The sequence below is a fragment of the Lepisosteus platostomus genome, chromosome 7 (genome assembly GCF_059453375.1).
Source record: "Lepisosteus platostomus isolate fLepPlt1 chromosome 7, fLepPlt1.hap1, whole genome shotgun sequence".
NCBI lineage: Eukaryota > Metazoa > Chordata > Actinopteri > Semionotiformes > Lepisosteidae > Lepisosteus > Lepisosteus platostomus.
The window spans coordinates 51,412,210-51,432,783 of record NC_142617.1 but is presented as its reverse complement, the minus strand read 5'-3'; the positions used below and the strand labels follow the sequence as shown (position 1 = coordinate 51,432,783).

Genomic DNA, 20,574 nt, shown 5'->3' with positions numbered 1-20,574 from the left:
AACACAGCAGTCTGAACATCAACAATAACATGTTCTCGAGCATCGCGCAGAACTACAACTGAACTTCGATTTCTGCAACATTTACACTAACGAATACTCCCCTAAGCGCCTTCTCTGTGAATTAATACACAACCGAGTGTCCTTCTATGGGCTTAATAACAAGAATTAACCGATTATATCAAATGTGATTTAAAGCTGCGCCTTACCTTCAGTTCCGCACTCTCCGCCATCTTGTAACTCTTGGCGCAGGCGTGATCAACCCCCGGCACGTGGGACGGACGTAAGGCACGCTGACGTCCTCACGCAAAGTTTTTTTAAATCTTGGCGCCTTTTCTCCCCAGCGCGTGGCTGCTCACGGCCGGCTGTGCAACTCGAAGCTCTTTGCAGCCAGCATGAACAATGTAAGCCGTTCTGGGCCGTAATTACGACAATAAATAAGATTCTCATATGCTGAAGTCATGGGACAGTCTTGTGTCTCCAGAAAATAAACACATACTTATATAAAACTGTCCTTCTGGGCAAAGATTTAAAATGTCCCACTGCTTTCCTAGAGTTTGAGTAATTTCATATATACAGCCAATGAAAGAGATAAACAGCTGGTCTTCCATTCCAGCCACTGGAATACACTTGGAACACTATAATATTAACACAGCGCTACAGGGTTGTGTAGGGCACAGACACATGTAAATCAATCATCCATTTCCAAAACCCATTTGCCACATTTTAGTACGCCATATCGACAGTCATATGCGACACTGCTCATTTGACAAAGAACGGTACGCTGAAATCCTTTTGAAATGTATGCAAAACTGCACCCACAATTTTTCTGCTTTATGGAGGGTCTTCCCTAGATCCCCAACACACGTTTGCTCATACATACAAAGCAGACATGCCCAATGCATGGAGGAATGTGGCACGACAGGCAAGGCGGACCTCATGGCCTCCTCTATAACCTTTCTGAAGGTGAAAGCCAACAAATTATCTTTTTTTTTCTAGTAAGCTACTGTATATGCAGCTCTCTACACCTACAGTACAAACCGAACTCTCAGGTTCCGCTTTGAGAGCAAAGATTGTTCATGAATAGATCCGAAACCTCAGCTGCTCAGCTTGTAACTCGTTCAAGGCTCGGCGATGTGACGGCGATGTTACACAATGTGACGGCGATCACATCTCCCCAATTCTGACACGACTACCTCACTGCCTCCCTATTACCCAGCGCATTCAGTTCAAAACTGTACTCTTAGCTTTTCAAGCTCTTCTCACCAAACCCCTGCAATACGTAGCATCTCTCATTACCCCCTGTGTACCCAGCTGGGCTATACGCTCTGCTGAGCCCAACCTTATATTAGAACCCTCTTACAGGTCCGGGCGTCTTCAGGCTCGCTCTTTCACCCACCTTGCTCCTCGGCTCTGGAACTCAGTCCCTGCCACTCCGAGAAACGTCAGCTCTTTCACAGTCTTTAAATCTAGACTGAAGACTTCACTGCTTCGTCAGGCTTTTAATCAGCGTCTGCTTCTTCTCCCCTTTCCACATTTTTTTATCTCTAACTGCGTTTCCGTTTAATGTTGTTATTATTTTCTCTTTTTCTTCTGTGAATTAAACACGGGCACCACAAATACATCCTTTCTAATCTTTATTCCTCGCGGACACTCGACACCCTCTGGTGAATATGTCCCTCTCATCTGGCAAGTGACCCCTGCCATGTAAAATATCCACACGACTTGCATTTTCCCTTCCTTTCAGGAAGGTGATAGTGTTGTGAGATTATAAACTCGATTTATGAATTCACCATTTTCAGAAAACAAGAACATGCTGGGTTTTTTTTCGTTACAGTGGTTGATAAAGACAACCTGAGATGAAAATGTAGAGTACTATTTCTGATGGCGTGACCAGGAAAGCAGAAACACAATCATCAGATCTGAGGCGTGCAGCTTCTTGAAAACCCTTCTATTCTTCCGAATACTGCAGGAACTGGGAAGGATTTGTCAAGTACAGGATAATGGAGAGAGCGAAGGACAGAGAGCAAGCCTTGGTTAAGGCATGGCTCCGAAACATTCGCTAAAAAGAAGAGGAGGAAGAGGAGAATGACAGCACAGGGAATTCAGGTTAAGCAGCAGGGGGGTTTCTGGGTCTCTGGCTCCTCTGCTCAGCTGCACTGTGAGCTGTAACTAGTTTCTCCTGCAGGACGATTTCTGTCCTGTCTGGCTGCGGGGGTGCAGAGCAGGGCAGGCTGGTGCAGGCTGGCAACACTGCGGGGACAGGACCGTACTGCTGTTGTGTACTGCTGGGGAGCCCCACACTCTCGAGAGCCTCACGACAGCAGACCTGCGTCAGTCTTTTATAAAGTGTCGGTGAATTAAGTGAAGGCCCTTCTCCACCTTAAGTTGTGGAAGTGGGAATGGGAGGTCATTTCAAACAGACAGCTGAAGACACATCTTTACACAAAGGGTTGTGGGAGTCTGGAACAAGCTCCTCAGCCTGGCTACTTCCAGAAACAGCAGGGTGAAATTCTGGATAAATTCTAAACTGACGGGATGGGCTGAATGGCTTCCTCTTGTTTGGAACTGTTCTTTTGTTGTTGTATTTTTCAGTGGATCATAGAATTGGAGCGGATTTCAGTTTGTGCAGCTTTAAGATGGTACAAGACTCCCCCAGAATGGAGTGCCTCATTAACCCCTCCCACACACATCAACACAGCTGAGCGGTCTAGGGGAGTCGAAGCAACGATGTTCAAGGATGCAGGAACTCTGGAAGACTCACAAAGCTCAAGAGCTTTATTAGGCCTGGAGACTGAACCAACACAGGTTAGAAATTTGGACATCTTATTAAAAAAAATAAAATAATCAAGGAACAAAAGTTGAACTGAACTGAAGACCTTTGAACAGTTCAACTGAAGAACTTCAGATCTTGCTCTACCACACACACACACTCCCCACCCTTCCCCACTACTTTCAACCACAAATATTTCACACTCCTATCACAGTCAGCAGAGACTGCGATACCTACAGCACTGGTTTCAGAGGATCATGGGTCGCAGTGGATTATGAAAGTAGGACAGAATCCTGCTTCTCCAATCTCAACACTTACTGCAAGAAAGGAGCAGCATTGAAGCAATTTTAACATGCATCTCCTCTGTTTTGCCATGTTTCCTCAGTTTTTTGTAGGACACTATCACAACTTTTGCATGCTTTTAGCACGACTTCAAAATGCTACAACTTGCTTGGCTTTTGTAGGAGTTCACTGCAATAGACAGACATGCTGGCTGAATTACTGCATTTCATTTCACAGAACACTCTTCTCCGACATGAACAAATACTGCAGGGCACAAGGCTTTAGTGCCGTTTGTGTCTTCGTCAGTGGTGAAACAAGGACCTGTATGTCACATTGAGGTGTTGGGCAAGAACTTCACTGAAGTAAATAATAAATAATCTGTACGCTTCTATAGTGCTTTTCTGGGCACTCCACTCAAAGCACTTAACAGGTAGCGGGGACTCCCCTCCACCTTCACCAGTGTGTAGCCCTCGCCTGCATGATGCAATGGCAGCCATAGTGCACCAGTACGCTCCCCACGCACCAGCTCTCAGTGCGAAGGAGAACAGAGTGATGTAGCCAGTTCAGAGACAGGGATTATTAGAAGGCCAGGGGAAACTTTGTTAAACTCCTACTCTTTAAAAAAAAAAAAAAAAAGCCCTGGGATTTTTAATGACCAAAGAGAGCCAGGACCTCGCTTCTACATCTCATCTGAAGGACAATGCCTTCTTTATGGTGTAGAAAAAGTGTCCCTTTCATAAGGTCCCCTTTACTATACTGGGTCATTAGGATCCACACAGACCACAGGGTGAGCGCCCCCTGCTGGCCCCACTAACACCTCTTCCAGCAGCAACCTTAGTTTTCCCCCCCATGAGGTCTCTCATCCAGGTACTGACCAATCTCACACCTGCTGAGCTTCAGTGGGCTGCCAGTTGTGAGTTGCAGGATATACTGTAGCTGCCATCTCGAAGTTCAACATGTTCTCTGCCGTTTTCAGTGAGAAGAGTGTGTGTGTGTGTGTGGGGGGGTGACTAAACAGCTGGTGGCTTTGGATGATTCCTCTCTTCAGAAAAACACAACCTGCCCTTGAATTATACTGTTCATTTCTTCTGATCTTAAAGTAGATGCTCTCTTTGCTCTCACAAAAACGTTACCACTTGCAGCCAAGAGCTCAAGGACAAGAGTCTCAGAATTAACCAAGAAAGCAGGCAAATGTCTTTCTGCTTAATTTAATTGCAAGAGTATATACAATGTTTGAATAATACTCTCAACATACGAATTCAACTGAAGGTCATGAGACAACCTTCATGTTGTTTTCTGGATATACACATCCATGGATTGTATGTATTAATAAAACAAAGAATAAGAATCCAGCTTTGGAATATTTAAACAGTAGAGACCTTAAATATTCGTGGAAGGGCAGTTTTGGAGCATCTTATATGAAGATGAGGATTAGCAGGTCCCCATGAAAGAATTCTTCATTTTATCATTAAAGAGAAGGTTCTGGTGTGCCATTGGCCTGAAATACCTACATTTTATTAATTAAACTAAATGGTTAATTGTACATATTCTAATGCACAATTGAAAGCATCTGTTGTGTGTAAAAACATCAATTATATGAGGAATATTTTTTACAATCCATAGATAAGGCAAAAAACGTTTGGTACAAATTGAGTTGTAGCAAAGATTGATATTAGAATTATGATTCTAAACATAAGAAATTGTATTTAGAATGATGGTAATACTAACATTTTTAAAAAATAAAAGCTTAAAACGCATTGACAAAGATGCTACGGATGGAATACAGTATTGTATATAAACTCCGTATAGAACGTCTATTTTCTTCCCTTTCATTGCGTTTTGCTGTTTGTCCACCAGATGGAGATCTTGTATTAAACCAGGGAACCCAGCTTAACTGGAGTTGGCATTCTGAGACTGTTGATGTTCACCTACAATGAATACGGCGCTTTTAACAGCTACTGTGACATTTGTACGAAAACATGACGCTGTTGATTCTCTAATGAATTTTGACACGATGATACTGCACAGTAATTTTCGGACTCCTCTGCCGTTTCTGTTCAGCCTTCTCCTACACGCGTGTCTGTTTTCACAGCCATCTTTCCCTTGAATGTTTACACGACTCTGAGCGGGCTAGGGTGAGTGTGAGGGTCCATCACCTGGTGGAGGGAGACCGGACCTCACGCTCTTTTTCTTAACTTTATTGCGAGGCAGGACGGACACTTGCTCATCTCATCCACCACATGGCGAAATAAATGATGGGGGGGAACGAAGGTCATTTTCTTCTATAGGTTTACCACCTGTTTTTTTTAACCTTATTGCGTGCTAGTGTGGAAGGGGCCTGGACCGGGGATGACGCGGTCTCGGTGGTCTCCCCTAGGTTACTATAGCGAGCCAGCCGCGGGGTCAGCTTTGTCCACCTGATATGTCATCCCAAATCAAGGCCGATTGTCGCTTCGTTCTTTTTTCCCCCGCGACCTTATGCAATTCAACCGGAATACAGGCTTTTAAATAATAAATAATAATAATAATAATAATAATAATAATAATAATAATAATAATAATAATAATACACATATTCCCTCATTCAGCAGGTCGCGCCAGGGGTCTGAAGGAGCACAAGACACCGACCCGCCAGACCCCCTCCGTCAGATAGACTCCTATACTGCTTGGCGTCACGCTCCACCTCCCTTTCACAAACACACTGGTGGTGCCGGAACACCTTCCACGGGGAGTTTGTGTACTCTCCCGTGTGGCCTCGTGGTGTTTCTCCCACGGTCCAAAGTCCAGTCGTGTCCCGGATAACTGGCTTCACTAAGTGGGCGCTCGTGTTTGTGCCCCGCGACGCACTGTTCCGCCCTGGGTGTATCCAGCCTTGCAAGCGCTTCGAGTGGACACTTAACTTCCGTCAACTGTCATGCCTTTCAGTTTGGGGCGCGTTAAATCTGTCCTCCTAAGAGCGTCATCATGGACCTACGTGGCTTTCTGTTCATTCACAAAGAAGCGCACTTCACCAAATAGCCGAAATCAAGTGTAGCGCGGTATTACCGTTTCCAAAACACTTGACAAAATTTCACATTATGGCATCCGGAAAAAGTAAGGATCTAGGGAGTTCCAGTTATTTAATAAAAAGCGTAGTTTAAGATAAGGTATACGTGTCCAACGTCGCACTCAAAGAATTGTCTAGAAGACTGTGATTTAGGTAAACGATGCTCGGGCTAGGCAAAAACCTACTTGTTACGAATGCAAAATCTGATACTTCAATATAGCGTTAAAAAAAATACAGGTTCAATTCACGTCATTTAGGTCGTAACCACAAGCCACTGCGAGTGATAGACAACAGGGCTGCTGGGATTTCAGCCTGTCCGCGTGTGACGTCACAGAACTCCACAGGTGATCCCGCGCTTCAAAGCAATAATTGCGTCGTCAAATGTCCCACCATAGCGACAAACCGAAGAGTATACTTTTTTTTTTTACCTGATACAGCGGTGTCACGGGCTATCCAGGACCGGTCAGTGAACAAGCAGATTTACAAGATTGAGATTTACTGTCACAACACCAACTGTGACACCTGCCGTAGGCCAGCAGGGCCTTAAGAAAACACAAGATGTGACACAGCTGGAAGAAAACTAGTTGCTCCGCCTTACAAAACCAATAAACATTGCCGACTAACCTCATACTAATTTCGTCTCCATTACTGGCCTATTTTCAATGAAAAGGACAATTAGGTCGGTCTTTTTTTATGCAGTCTATTTATTCACGTTGGGATCAGCGTCTTTAAACGCGATATTACAGGGTGATTTGAAAAAAATCCAATCACCCGAACGCTACTTATAAGTGTCGAGCCAACCCACATAATTCAGATGATCTCTTCTCGTTTCCATTTAAAATGATGCCTAATTTGCACAGTTTAGATCTTGACCAAATCAATAAAGCTGACCAGCTAAAGATGCTCGTGGGTTGATTGGTAGCGCATGGTTTATATCCCGCTGTGTTTGGAATAATTCATAAAGAGTTAAGTATTGCGCTAGTTTGCTTAATGTTTTTTATTCATAAAGGAGGATCAACAGAATCTAATAATTTGAATGAATTAAGACGTTTTATTTTGAGAGAATTTAGTATAATTATGTATTATGCAACATCACATCGTAATATAATTAGATGCCTCTTATAAACGTTAATTGCGGTTGACGGAATTGTGTCAGAACCTGTCTGCCCAGTTTAAAGTGAACGAGCAGAGACCCAGGACCGTACATAGACACTGACCGGCAGTCTGGCGTCACTCCCGAGGCGCCTCCTTCTGGACAAATTGAAAGTTGCCCGACAGAAATAAATTATTTCCTCTACTTTTGGCATCAGAGGAACTTTTTTATAGAATTTTGTTCTACGCAAGATATTTCAGAGGTCCACTTTAAACGAATTTTAATTTAACAACTTAAAAGATCAAAACTTGAGAATAAAGGCAATTCAAATAGCAAATACCCTAATAGTTTGCAAGGGGTGAACGCCCGATTTTCTTTTATCCTTTGTTAAGAGGAACAGCAACGGCATCCAGCGAGATTTTCAAGTCGCATTGCAACACAGGCAAAGGCTGGGCGGGTACCTTCTTCGAAGACAGATTCTTCAATTGCACCGGAATAATAAATACTGGCTCTTTAACAAGTCAGTTTGCTCTCAGCATGGTCAAACAGTCAAATGACTCCGAGACTATTTTTACCCGCAGTCACGGATTGCAAGCTGAGAATATCAAGTTTGAACACGGCGCAGCACCGCGACACGAGCGAGGCCAAGCACTTCTTACAAAGACATCCTAACCTACAAAGCTGTCTGCGATCGCACCACCCTTACTCCGGTGCTCAGTGCAGAGGACCACGTCTTGTAATTGTCTGTGTCTCTGGGGTTCTGTCGGCGAGCTCAGGTCCGGAATTCTACTTACAATCCACTAAATTAGATCCATTCTAGAACCGCCGCTTGCGCGATTCTGCAATAACTCTGTTGCAGCTGGATTTTTCTAATGAAAATCTTCTCCGTACTATTATTATTTGAATGATCACAAGAAAATAAAAACAACAACAGAAGCGTGGTTCCCAAACAAGATGTTTTATTACACATAGAAGTCAGTGGGGCTGCCGGTTTTAAAGTGCTTTACATCAATATTATACAAAGTTATTCTTTTCGGATGGGGGCGAGCAAATTAAGTAAATAAATTAATAAATTAACGGATAAAATAAATACAGCGTTATCATCAAAGAAAAAAAATAAAATTCAAATCAATTCTAATAAATAATCCAACAAGTACAATTTACTAACAAAATCATCACAGTATACATATAGATATTCATTGCACGTAGCCACATAATATATCAATAATATCTGAAGAGGTGATGGTCATATGTTTTCTGAAGAACATATAAAATTCCTTGCAGGAGGTCTCTTTATAACTTTATATTAACAATCTACAGTACATACACTGAGTCCGGCTGTTAGTCTGGGGTTTATTTATTATAAGAGACGGCCCAAGCAGTCCATCCATATCGCCAGGTAAGATCCCTGAAACAAGCACCCTTCTCGTCTCCTTCTCTTTATCCCACAGCAAAGTCGTATTAATAAGAGAACTATTTACACGTTTACAAATGGCTTGTTCGGAAGTCCCGGGAACATTGGTTGCAAAGGAAGGAGGCAGCGCTGCTCATTTCAAGAGTCCCCGCGGGACACCGCAGCTCCTGCCCTGGTACAGTAAGTGTCTGGTCCCCTGTGTATGTACAGTATAGGTGCTGGAAAGAGATGGCTTGTGTTCGGGTCCAGTTCGAGTTCCGGTGTCGGACCGGGCTGGGGGTTATGGCGGCAGGAGAGGCGGCTTGAAGGAGCAGTTCCCGGTGCAGTGACGAGGGGTCAGCATCTTGCACGAGAAATGGTGAAGCGCGTCGTGAGCTTCTGGGGAGAAATTGGGCAGAACTGAAAAAAACACCACAGCAACCCGCTCTGACTCAGGACAGGAAGTCAAGGGCAGAGAGACACCCCTCTGCCTTTATTTACCCGTCCAGACGAGAGGAAGTCAAGGGCAGAGAGACACCCCTCTGTCTCTATATACCCGTCCAGAGGACAGGAAGTCAAGGGCAGAGAGACACCCCTCTGTCTCTATATACCCGTCCAGAGGACAGGAAGTCAAAGGCAGACAGACACCCATCTGTCTGTTTATACCCGTCCAGACGACAGGAAGTCAAGGACAGAGAGACACCCCTCTGTCTCTATATACTCGTCCAGAGGACAGGAAGTCAAGGACAGAGAGACACCCCTCTGTCTCTATATACTCGTCCAGAGGACAGGAAGTCAAGGACAGAGAGACACCCCTCTGTCTCTATATACCCGTCCAGACGACAGGAAGTCAAAGGCAGACGGACATCCCTCTGTCTCTATATACCCGTCCAGAGGACAGGAAGTCAAGGACAGAGAGACACCCTCTGTCTCTATATACCCGTCCAGACGACAGGAAGTCAAGGACAGAGAGACACCCATCTGTCTCTATATACTCGTCCAGAGGACAGGAAGTCAAGGACAGAGAGACACCCCTCTGTCTCTATATACCCGTCCAAGGACTGAAGGCACGAACCTCCTGATTCAGAGACTGCCCTGTTTCTGAAACTGTATGTTATTAAACTTCTTGCTGTTACTCCTGTCCTGTGTTTATGTTTTACTGTTTCCTTAAATTCCTTGTATCGGACCATATATGCAAATGAGCATTGCAATGCACTTGTGCGTATGACCGAAAACAAAGTGAACTGAGGAAATCGAGGACAGGGAGACACCGCTCTGTCTCTATTTACCCGTCCGGAGGAAAAGGCGTGAAGGATGGACAGGCGGAAGTTTCGCAGAATCAAAAGCAGCGCGTGTTTGGAAAACAAAATACAAAGTCCAGATATTTAACCATTTCTGTCCCAGAAACACTCCCTCCTCCTCACACCGTTTTGAGAGATGCTATCTACCTCAGAGACCCAATTCGAGCTTTCTAAAGTCTAACTAAAGTCAGTGGCCTGGTGACCAGTCAACCCGGAGTGTGGGGGTGCTTTACAGGGGCTACGTCATTGCTCACTGTCACCACCCCACTGCTCTCCCTTTCCTGCGATACCCCGAATTCAAATGACTGTTTTAAGATGACCACAGAGTGTTTGAAAGGAGAAGATTAATTACCTTTTAACTTCTGCTGAATGGCATAGCGAGCCTTTCTCTCCTGGTCCAACTCACTGCACAAAGTATCTGAACAAGACATGAAGAAGGTGTCATGAGCGAGGTGTCAAGAGGCGGGTTCTGAAATGTCCCCCCACCAGGTTAACAATAGCAGACCAGAGATCACGCCCAGTAACGCGTATCGTGAATGCTTTTTTCCAGAACTCAGAATGATATGCTATTCCACAACAAAAGCCCCCTTTTAGAAAAATTCAAAAATAGGCATTCTCATTTATTTACGCTAAACGCAAGAGCGCTGTTCTTAATTAAAGATTCTGTGCTTTTAATGTGTAAAAATGAGTCCGTTCCTAATTACGGCTTTAATCCCGATAAACTTTGGAAACGGACTGTTCTAGAATCGCTTTATTGACACGAGGTGGTTGATGTTTGTAGTTAAAGCTTATGCTATACAACAGGACTTCACAGGTAATTTTCCGCCTCAAATTGTAATTTAGACAACGACGAATTATCTTCTTGAGCTGTTTGAAAATGATGCCCCCCAGCACTGCGTACACCAGACTGCCAAACCAACTCCCCCCTCCTTCCCATACACATAAACACGTATTTCTAAACCATTTAAAAGCAAAACAGCAAAAACAGACCGTATTTTAACTACACGAGAAAATGATTTTTTATATTCTAAATATGCTGTCATCGCTTTTTTTCACCTTTAAAGTCGCTGAATAATTCCTGAAAAACACATTGGTAAAATGTAAAATAGGCACCTAACGCATGATTGTTTACGGGCTGTTCTTAGCATATAAACAAGACTGTGCAAACGGGAGAATGTGAGAAAGGCTGATGAGGGAGGCGCCTTTTAGCATTTATATGTCACAAAATCAGCTGAGGCTCAGTCCGAGCGCTGTCAGGAGTTAGAGAAGAGCAGTCTCAGCGAGGCTCACCTCGGACAATCTGCAGCTGTTGTACCATCTCCTCCCTGTACGACAGCTCCCTTTTCATCTGATCTTGAAAATTATCTGTGAAGTAATCATACAGCACTTATTAAATGGCTGAATTTCGGCTCACATGTGCCCTTTGTAATTTCAGAGGCCTCGGGATCGAATTTTGGCTGAGGGTTATTTTGGGCTGGCTCCACAGTTTATTCGGAAGGGGCATAATAGGGCGCTTTGGCATTGCCTAATTGTCGCTGTCTTCTGCCGATTGTAGAAGGCTACAAGGAGAATTTCGTCATTGCCCGCGATTTCTGAAACTAAACACGAATGTACACATGAAGGACGTTTTTTCGGCTAGGAATTGACGGGATAGTAAATCAAAGATCAAAGAAGAAACAGAATTCTACCTTTCAGACTCTGAAATTCTCGCTCCAGCTTTTTCCTCATTTCCACTTGTTCCACGAGCTGTTTCTGCAACTCGTCTGCAAAAGAAACCAAATCACCGTTTGTTTACTGCGACTGGAATAATAATAATAATAATAATAATAATAATAATAATAATAATAATAATGTTTTACAGGCAGCTCAGAAATGACGTTAATTCAGACTGTCGATTATTTATAAACCTCGCCATCTCAGAGACGCAGTGAAGATAGACAACGCAATAGTTGTTAATACCGAAATAAAACCGAAATAAATTAAATGAAACAAGGAATTACAAGCAAACATCTACAACTTTCCAAAAAGTAGAAAAGTCGAAGAAACCCAATTTTTCATATCTGTTCTTACTTTTAAAATAATGAACGAAAACCTGTATTATTATTATTATTATTATTATTATTATTATTATTATTGTGTGGTGTTTACCGTTTCATCCATTCACAATACTATAATCTAACCACAACGATTCACTTGACAGAATTTCACAGACTTTCGTTTTTCAAAAACATTTAGTCCATCTTTTTTTCGTATAAAAAAAGACCGTTTCCTACTCGCAGAGACAAGCTTAACAGAGCGAGGTTTTTCTAATTCTGTTTTCCACATACAGAAGGATATTACCAGGACATTTCACTGCAGGAAATAAATTATCCCCGGGACAGTAATAACAAAATGGCAATGTACGATACACACAGCTGTTAATTACACAAATTCTTACTTAAATGTTGTTAGAACGCGAACCTTCCTGTACTGTGAAAACGATTTCTATTCTTTTAAAGATGAACATTTTTAGATCGCTATGCACTTTATCTGATTATGAATGTTAACTATTAATTATGTAGGATGCCACTAAGGATATACACAAAGTCTGCTTCGGAATAATTTTCATTTTTGCACGAATATTGGACGACCGAGGTTGCATTTACAGATGGCTGTACGATAAAACTGGCTGATGGCTGTGATTCCGGAGAGCCCTTTCCCGTGATCCAGTGATCTGGGATCCTCAACGAGATGTATGCACTGGATCCGGTGAGAAGGTCTAACTGGGGCTTCCTGGCGCCTCGCTGCAGTAGCGAGCTCGTTTCGGACAGAGCATACCGATTCTTGTGCAACAAGGGAGTGAGGGCTTTGTGACGTCACTCATAGCGTTCCACGCTTTATTTACCTGGCCTGACCTAACTTCTTCCAAACTGGAAGATTACAGAGAGTTTCCGCCAGTGGCACTGGGCTTTTCTTTCAATTATTATTGTTAATATTATTCATAGCAGTGGTAGTGCCCAGCGTACTATCAAAAGTCTTACCTTTCGCCATGTTTTCGATATCTTTCTCGATGAGCTGGGCCCTGGTCACATCGGTTCGCACGGCCTCCTCCCCTGCGCACACGGGAAAGGTATCTGGTTAGCCAGAGGCCAGAGAGCGACAGCCCCGCTGTCACCTGGTCCAGCTCAGCAGCGCCGCACAGAGAGCGGGCGGGTCGACAAGGCGTATTTCATGATAATCGAATCGACTTAAACATGCATACAAAACTCATGATTTTTTCATTAATTATTTTATTATTAGAAGTACAGATAAACAGGCTTTTGACCCCATGTCGAGCGTAATGCAATATTTCACTTTCATCATACTAATACTTTTAATACTTTCATAATACTTTGCAATATTTCCTTTCATCAGCACAATTTGTTAAGCACCGTAGCTCGTAAAATCTGCCCAGGACAATCGATTACGCTGTTAAAGGATGACTATAGAAATACTTGGAAATACTAGGAAACATCAAAGCGTGTCTAATAGTTAAGGGCCTGTATGATTCCTGTATGATTTCCTTTCACTACCGATAATAATAATGGCAGTGGTAAGCAGCAGTAGCCTTGTTCGCGTGTCTTTCGATGGTCCAGTAATTAAGCCCAGAGTAAGAAGTGCCGAGACGGGCACCTACCCCTCTCTGGCTCTGCCAGGCTGGCCTTAGAGGCAGTCCCTTGATCCGGAAAAGCTTTCCTGGTCTCCAAGTCCTCTGCTATTGAGGTACTGTCTTCTTTATTCGTATCTGAAAGGGCAATAAACCGATTTTAAAGCCCAAGCAACGACTGTGTTAATTACACAGTACAGGACAAAGCCCTCTTTAGCGGAATAATCGCCTTGTGGTTGGAAATAACCTGTCATCCACAAAGCCTCACACCGGAGGAAACTCTGAGCCCCTCCCCGCCTCTCCCTCTCCCTGACTCGAGTTCCACATTTTCTACAGAGGTAAAGTTCAAGTTCGGTTTTTTTTATTTTTCCTGTAAAAAATACAGAAAAATGATCCGACCAGACCCCACGAAGGTATCAAAAATGCCCCCCCCCCCCCCATGCACACCTCAGGAAGAACCACAGATGTACGAAGTATCGACATTATGAAACATTTTTCATACAAAAAAAAATAACGTTCGAACAGACCCAACACTTCTCTATGGTACAAGTAACAAGCCACACCAAGGTGCGCCGTGCACTAGGTCTAGAAATAACATGTAGGCTATGGTGTGCGGATTTACGTCATGCATGTTTGTCCCAATGTGATCACAATGTATTTTACATTCTTTCTCTGACTGTAGAGACAGACTCCGTGGTGGAGCCCAAAGAGAAATGGGGTTCTGTACCGCTTGTCTCCACTGGGCTGCACAGATAATTGGCTGTAGATGCGAAGGTAGCCGGGGCGTTCAAGGGTCGCATGTGATCTTCCCTTTCATGTGTGCACACCTGCAAAATTAACCCGACAATTAAATGTAATTATCCGTCCTTCTCTTATCCCTGATAACTCCCTCGCTTCTCCCTCGCCAACGTACTGACACAGCTCCACCGTCTCTTAAATAAAATAATAGTATAAACTCACAAGCAAATAATTGCCGGCAAGCCTGATCACAAATTGCTCTGCGGTTGCATGGCGCTGAAAACAAACCTTTAAAGTGCAGGCAAAATTAAAAATCTATTTGGGTTCAGCATTTCATAATAAACGTAATTATGGCCACTCCAGTGAAAATCGTTCAAATTAAAATTCAGACCCGGAGAACTGGCGCTGTTCAAAGCGCGTGACCCTCTTTCTCCTTCCGCCTAATTTTAAGTAATTTTAAAACCGCATTAAATGTCATCGTATTTTATTTAATCACACTTAATTTCGTCGTGTGGATGTGAGTGTACAGGTGTTCATATCAGACAGTTTCCTCATATTTAATAAAAACGATTTTTTTGCTCCAGGGTAATATACTACTTGCCTTTGTGGGTCTGTCTCAGCTTATTCGCAACGTTTACATGTATTAATATTTGAATAATTCTGTAAGCCTTATTCTGCAGTTTTAACCAATTCTGTGCGAATTTAACATTCTTTTGCACTGATACAACCACTTAATAGGTTCTCACTGACTCAACAAATTTGTTCGAACGGTACTTTGTTTGATGTGCTTTAACGTACAATTTAGGGAAAATGACAACTGCGAAAACAAAAGGCAAATGCCAAATCTTAATTCAACACAATATTAATTGCAAAACGTTTACTCTCTATATGCTGTATTTTAAAGGACACTAATCCGTGATTTTAATTTAAAGTGCATTCAGAATACATACTCAGAATTAAGCTAAAGTGAGCTCTCCGGCTATCTCCGGCAGCCCCACAAAACAGCTGGACATCGTAAATTCTTGCCGCGTTTTATAAACAAATCCTGACGAGGCATACACGTTTTTTGAACTTTCTTTTTCCTCAGAATTATTCAGACCCGGCGTGCTGCTACAGAAGAGCTCTTCCGATGTTATTCGCGCTGTCGCGCCTCCGCGGCACTCACGTCGTAAATCGCCGTGTTGGCGGTGCTCTCTGGGGCGGGCTCGCTCTGCCTGTCTTCGTCCGAGGACGCCGCCTCGCTGAAGCCCGCTCTCGGCGGGTCCACCGAGCTGGCCCGCCGCTCAGGCCCCGGCTCCTGGGTCTTTCCGGGGCTCCCCTGGGGTACGGACAGGGGCGCGGGGCTCTGGCGATCCTCCACCGAGAGCTGGAGTGACTCCTCGTCCTCCGGGATCCTGTGAGACTCCACGTCCACCTCCGGCTCGTCCACACTGTCCACGTCCGGGGACACGGACCTGTAACTCGAGCTCTCGCTCATGAAATCTGGCGAGAGGTAGCCGGAGCGCGCCCCATTGTACGTCTCCCTGTTGCCATAGAGCTTGGCTATGCTTTCAGCATCCTTCACCACTGGTCTGAAGGCAGAGATGTAACTGATCTTCCTGGGTGTCATGGTCGCCCCTTCGATGGACCTAGCCTCGTCTCCTGACTTATCCTCTTCGTTCCTGGTGGACTGGGTACTGGAGCACCTCTCGCTGTCCGCCAGGCTGTCTTTGGGTGTGTTGGTACTACGGTCACTCTGCTCCGACACGTCCAGGTCACTTTGCCGGCCGCTAATGAGCTCAGGAGCGGGTTTGGCTTGGCCCTGCGGGTAGGGGGGCACAGGCAGGCTGGCGGTGGTGGGCCAGAACATGGGGAAAGACGGGTACACGCTGTCTTTCGCGCCGGGCCAAAACACGCCAGGCAAATTGCTCTTATTTTGCTCCCCAATCACCACATTGTCATCTTTCTTTTGACACAATCCGAAGGCCGGGAAGCCGTAGGGATGCGGGAAGAGGGGTGGCGGGATCTTCTGCAGCATGCCGAAGCTCTTGCTGGGGACGGGGATCACCGGGTAGTTGCGCACGCCGCTGCCCAGACTCAGGCTGCCTCTGTCCTCCTCGCTGCAGCGCAGCGTCTTATGGGGGACCTCGGGGGACCCCGGAGGCAGACTGCTGGACCCCTGTGGCTTTAAGGACGACGACCCCCCGCCCGACCCATTCACCGGGAGCGTCCTCTTGCGGCTGCCCCCGTTGAACATCGCCTTCACGTCCTCCCACGCGTGGGCCAACTCGTCCGTGCTGTTTTTGTCTGTCAGTTTCAGGTGGCGCCTCCAGGAATTAAAGTTAGCGGCATCCGGCTGGGTGTACTTGGCCTCCGGGGTGCGGTGAGAGTGGAAGATGAACTTGTTGGGGGAGAAATACATGTTGCAATAGGTGCATTTGATGCACTTGGCCCTGGAGCTGTTATACCTGGCGGGGATGAAGCTCCCTCGGCTCCCCCAGGCGCATTCGTGGGACACGTCAAAGGCGAAGTTCTCCGGCAGCTTTGGGGGGTTGTGCGCCCCGAGAAATGATTTGCAGAGCCTCTCGGCCTCGCGTTTGGTGATCATGCCACAGCGCCTGGAGGAAATGGGCATCGCCCCCGCACGGCGCAGGATCTCCAGCTGCACGGGGGTGCACTGCACGCAGGTGATGCCGAGAGCCACTCGCCGGTTGTGGATCTCGTTGTAGCTGTAGTTCTTTAGCAAAGTGTTGGAAATCTGCGCCAAGCAAAGTCTCTCCTGGCCGTCGATCACCAAAGACACGATGGGTACTCCGTACAGCGCGGTCTCGCTGACCTGGTTAGGTTTGAGGGAGCTGGTACCGGAGTAAGGCTGGAGTTCTTGTTTGGATGTAGGGGAAGAGCTGGCGTCTCGTCCCGCTGTTAGCTGGCTGGGAATCGTCTCCATTCCTGGAAGTCTGGGAAGGAACACAAGGAATGTTCAAAGACTTTCGCTTGGGCATAAATATCCGGACCGTGTTACCCCTCTCCGCAAACGGGATGGGACGAGCTCTGCATAACACGGACTATAAACTGAATTAAAGTCTGGAAATTAAATGTGACTGGACAGAAAAAGAAACCACAACTAAATATATTTCTAGCGCCAAAAAAAAAAGAATGCGAAAATTAACTCCTCCTCAGAGATTAGAATAGTAAAGCGCATCAAGCGTTTTCAATCGCAGGTAATGAAAACGATTAATATTAAACAAACAAGGTATTTTATCCGAACGTTTCTAAATATGAAATCAGAGTAATTTACAATTTTACATTTCTTAAGGCACTTTAAAATATTTCGTTCAAAATGTCAGAATTTAAATATATATACATACGAAAGTGTGATGATTTTGTTCAAAACAGAAAATCAAAATACGAACAATAAATTAAAAGTAAAATTTTAATTACCAATATTATCCAATTACTGTTAATTTATCATAGTTTATTCGTTAGTATTCTAAGTAAATAATAATAATAATAATAATAATAATAATAATAATAATAATAATAATAATAATAATAAAGTCAATAAAGTCATTGTTGAAACAGTAGAATTACCAGTCTCTCTCACGCCTCGATTTACAGCTCACTGATGAAACGGAGCCCGCGGTGTTTTAAATAAACCCAGGGGCTTTTCAGATTAACTACAATCCTTGATTTTTTGCCAATCCAGTTTAATCCAAATAAAAGCTAATGTTATCTGGCTTATGTTCTTTAGGTATGTTCACGATGAAGAAATAACGCCTATGTTTGCAGAAATATTTCACGAAATGCTAATATCGTGTTGCTGTCGAACACAGAACTTTCCTCACAGGGGTATTTTTATCTGTATTGCCGTCGGTAAGAAAGAACGACGCATCTTTAGCACGGAATCTATTTCTTTAGTGGTGTAACTCGGATCTTTCCTTAACATCTTTATCTGGGCTCAGGGGCGAGGGAGACTACTTAACCGTGCAGTTAAAGACGCTAACACGTAAAAGAGCAGAAGGAGAAGACACCCTGAGCCGTGCCAAGGAGCTTATCTGGAGGAGAAGAAGCTCTAAGACGCTTTCATTGTAATTACATAAAAAGATGTAGTTGTACGTCTCTGAAATGTTAATAAAACTCCTGTCTTGTATAATTAAAACAGTTCAGGAACGCGTGACAACGTACTTATAAACGAACGTCAATTCAGTAAGAGATTGCATGTGATACCTAACACACAGGCTGGGTTACCAACAGGTTTTTTACTTCGTGGTTCAAAAGCAACAATATGGAAGCTTTAATTAACCTATCCTGAAATTGTTCTAGCCGAAAATAGAGTAGGATGCAGGCCGGCAAACAGTTCCCTAGAATCCAAAGATTACTTGAACAACATTATCTTAATCAGCCCAGTAATCGTATGATTGATAATGCAGTATGTTTTTCATCGGTAACAAATGAATGCATGGGGATGATGGCGGATGTTTTCTTTAAAATGTAGCCGCGGTAGAGAGAGGAAATCTGATGGAGTGGTAAAGTTTAACTCTAACTGCACGAGGCAAAAAAAGAAGAACTTTGTCGCAAAACGATTTTTAAACAAAGTTTTTTTTATGTATCCGGCTGTCTCCCCTTACAGTGGCTCGTAAAGATCATAGCGGTATATTGTAAACCTTCAAAAACTGTCGCTTCCACGCTGATTTTACACACAACTTTGCGACCTAGTTCTGCTTTTCACCCTCTTTTAAAAAAATGTGCTGGGTATATCAAAGGATGATAAAGACTCTGTTCCCGGTTTAGGTGAATTTGAGATAAGACGTAGTCTAATTGCATTTGAAAACAGGTTGAGGTGAAAGGCGATATCAAAAGCAACAGCACATCATTTGTAAAAACGCAGTGAACAGAAAATTATGCGCCACATTTTACCTTAATCTTTGTAAATACAAGCTCCCGTGCGGCTCCCAGGTGTCTTCAACAGAACTAAATAACGCTAACAGTCAAACACGACATTAAAAAAAAACGAAAAACAGAAATATTCCCGAGTCTTAGTTTAAACGGTTGCAGAAACCTTAAAGGGCTATTGTTTCTGCGGCTGACTTCAGCGTTTCGCGGCGGTGCCGGAGTCTCGGAAGAGATGGCTTGGTTCTTACTCTCTCAGTGTACAGCCCGGACCTCCATCCTGCTCGATTCGCGTGCTCTGTGTGGCGAGCAAAAGGCGAGTGACCACATGGGGAAGTCCGGGAGTCTCCGCCAGCCTCAGTTGAAGACGCTGCACTCTGATCAAGTGACAGCTGAAATAACAGCAAGGCACACCCACTTAGTACCAGCATATTTACATTAACTGTTTGCCTCCGGGAGCAGCGGAAACGACAATCACGGCTGTCAGTCAATTCAAATTTCAGCGTGCTCTTTTAATATCTAGTCTATACATATGTCTGTGATTGCGACTGAGTGTATTTTGAGTGCGGGAGAGGGAGTTGTGTACTGTTTAAAGATCTGTACTACACATCTCCCTCCTGATGATCGGGAAAGGTAAGAGGATAAATAAAGGGGTTCCTTCATTCAGACACAGGCCTGGCGGAATCGGTGGTTTTAACAACAATAGAACATGGGATATATATATATATATTAAAAATGGTTTTAAATTGACAAATAATCTAAAACGAACTATTCGGAAAGTTTGTTAGTTTCAGGGAACAGCAAACGAGCTTACTTGCGCTTTTACTTTGTTGTGAATATGAGCCTATTTTTATGAGACACCACTTCATTGGGACTGTTTTAAAGGTGTTTGGTGAGTGAATGGGGATAATTTATTGTAATGATTGAACCTTGCAGGTATCTGGAAGAACAGAATTCATTTCAGCCGACAGTTATTCCTTCCGATGGGCTTTTGCTTATAAATAATAAATGGAGATTTATATAACCAAGCGTGGGGAAAGGATTATATGAAACCGTTATGTCTTTATCTATAAACTAAAAGGACAATTTACAGTGGGTTATGAAATTAACTTGGAGAGAGGTGAAATTCAGGTAAATAATAAATAGGTTACATCGGTTTTGAGCACAGTAACCCATGCATATAATTCTGCCGGTGCTCACTTTCTTCCGTGAAGGAACTAAGCTGTCAATCAAGAAAGAAGTAACAATCTCAGATATGACAAAGCTGAATATATAAGCTACTGCGTATTTCCTCTCGAAGCACTCGTCGAGAAACACAAACAAGTAACCCAACTGCAGGAAGAAAGAACGAAAAAAGAAAATCGATAGGAACAAAAATAAAGGAATTTATTATTAATCACGTCATAAGGCCATCTGCGGAGCCTCTCTCGCGGACAGACTAATCAATTCCTGTCCTA

At 43.9% G+C, this 20,574-nt stretch overlaps 2 protein-coding genes across 7 annotated transcripts in view; both read right to left on the bottom strand.

The window, feature by feature from the left end:
- The window catches only part of pias1b (protein inhibitor of activated STAT, 1b), a 46,554-nt gene extending 39,843 nt beyond the window's left edge, over positions 1-6,711 (bottom strand). Inside the window, exon 1 of one of the 2 annotated variants that reach the window (XM_088641112.1) lies at positions 6,527-6,711. Coding sequence is in view for 1 of the 2 variants with exons in the window: in XM_088641110.1 (XP_088497236.1) it covers positions 207-230 (24 nt within the window). In the remaining variant the exon portion in view is untranslated. Of the gene's footprint in view, positions 1-206; positions 284-6,526 lie in introns of those variants that run through there. The other variant, XM_088641110.1, reaches the window with a different exon arrangement.
- LOC148659155 (SKI family transcriptional corepressor 1 homolog-B-like) lies at positions 1,920-19,579 on the bottom strand. Of its 5 annotated transcripts, none has more exons than XM_088641105.1 (9): positions 19,369-19,579; positions 15,414-17,184; positions 14,238-14,337; positions 13,541-13,648; positions 12,906-12,977; positions 11,574-11,648; positions 11,176-11,250; positions 10,238-10,303; positions 1,920-2,250 (listed from the first exon to the last, which is right to left on the bottom strand). In XM_088641105.1, exons 2-9 carry the CDS (start codon positions 17,172-17,174, stop codon positions 2,108-2,110), a joined length of 2,400 nt encoding a protein of 799 aa, XP_088497231.1. In that variant the 5' UTR covers positions 17,175-17,184; positions 19,369-19,579; the 3' UTR covers positions 1,920-2,107. The 5 variants fall into 5 exon arrangements, with proteins under 5 accessions (XP_088497231.1, XP_088497233.1, XP_088497232.1 ...); XM_088641107.1 differs by lacking the exon at positions 1,920-2,250 and adding an exon at positions 8,134-8,980 and having other exon boundaries at positions 19,145-19,576; XM_088641106.1 differs by lacking the exon at positions 1,920-2,250 and adding an exon at positions 8,134-8,983 and having other exon boundaries at positions 19,145-19,575.
- Between the last annotated feature and the right edge of the window lie 995 nt (positions 19,580-20,574).

Excerpts from the sequence above, each read along its gene's own strand:
- LOC148659155 (XM_088641105.1), bottom strand. The coding sequence starts at position 17,174 with ATGGAGACGATTCCCAGCCAGCTAACAGCGGGACGAGACGCCAGCTCT. Across the intron at positions 14,338-15,413 it reads CCAACACGGCGATTTACGAC|GTGTGCACACATGAAAGGGA; the intron begins GTGAGTGCCGCG and ends TTAATTTTGCAG. Across the intron at positions 10,304-11,175 it reads ACAGCTGCAGATTGTCCGAG|ATACTTTGTGCAGTGAGTTG; the intron begins GTGAGCCTCGCT and ends TGTCTTGTTCAG.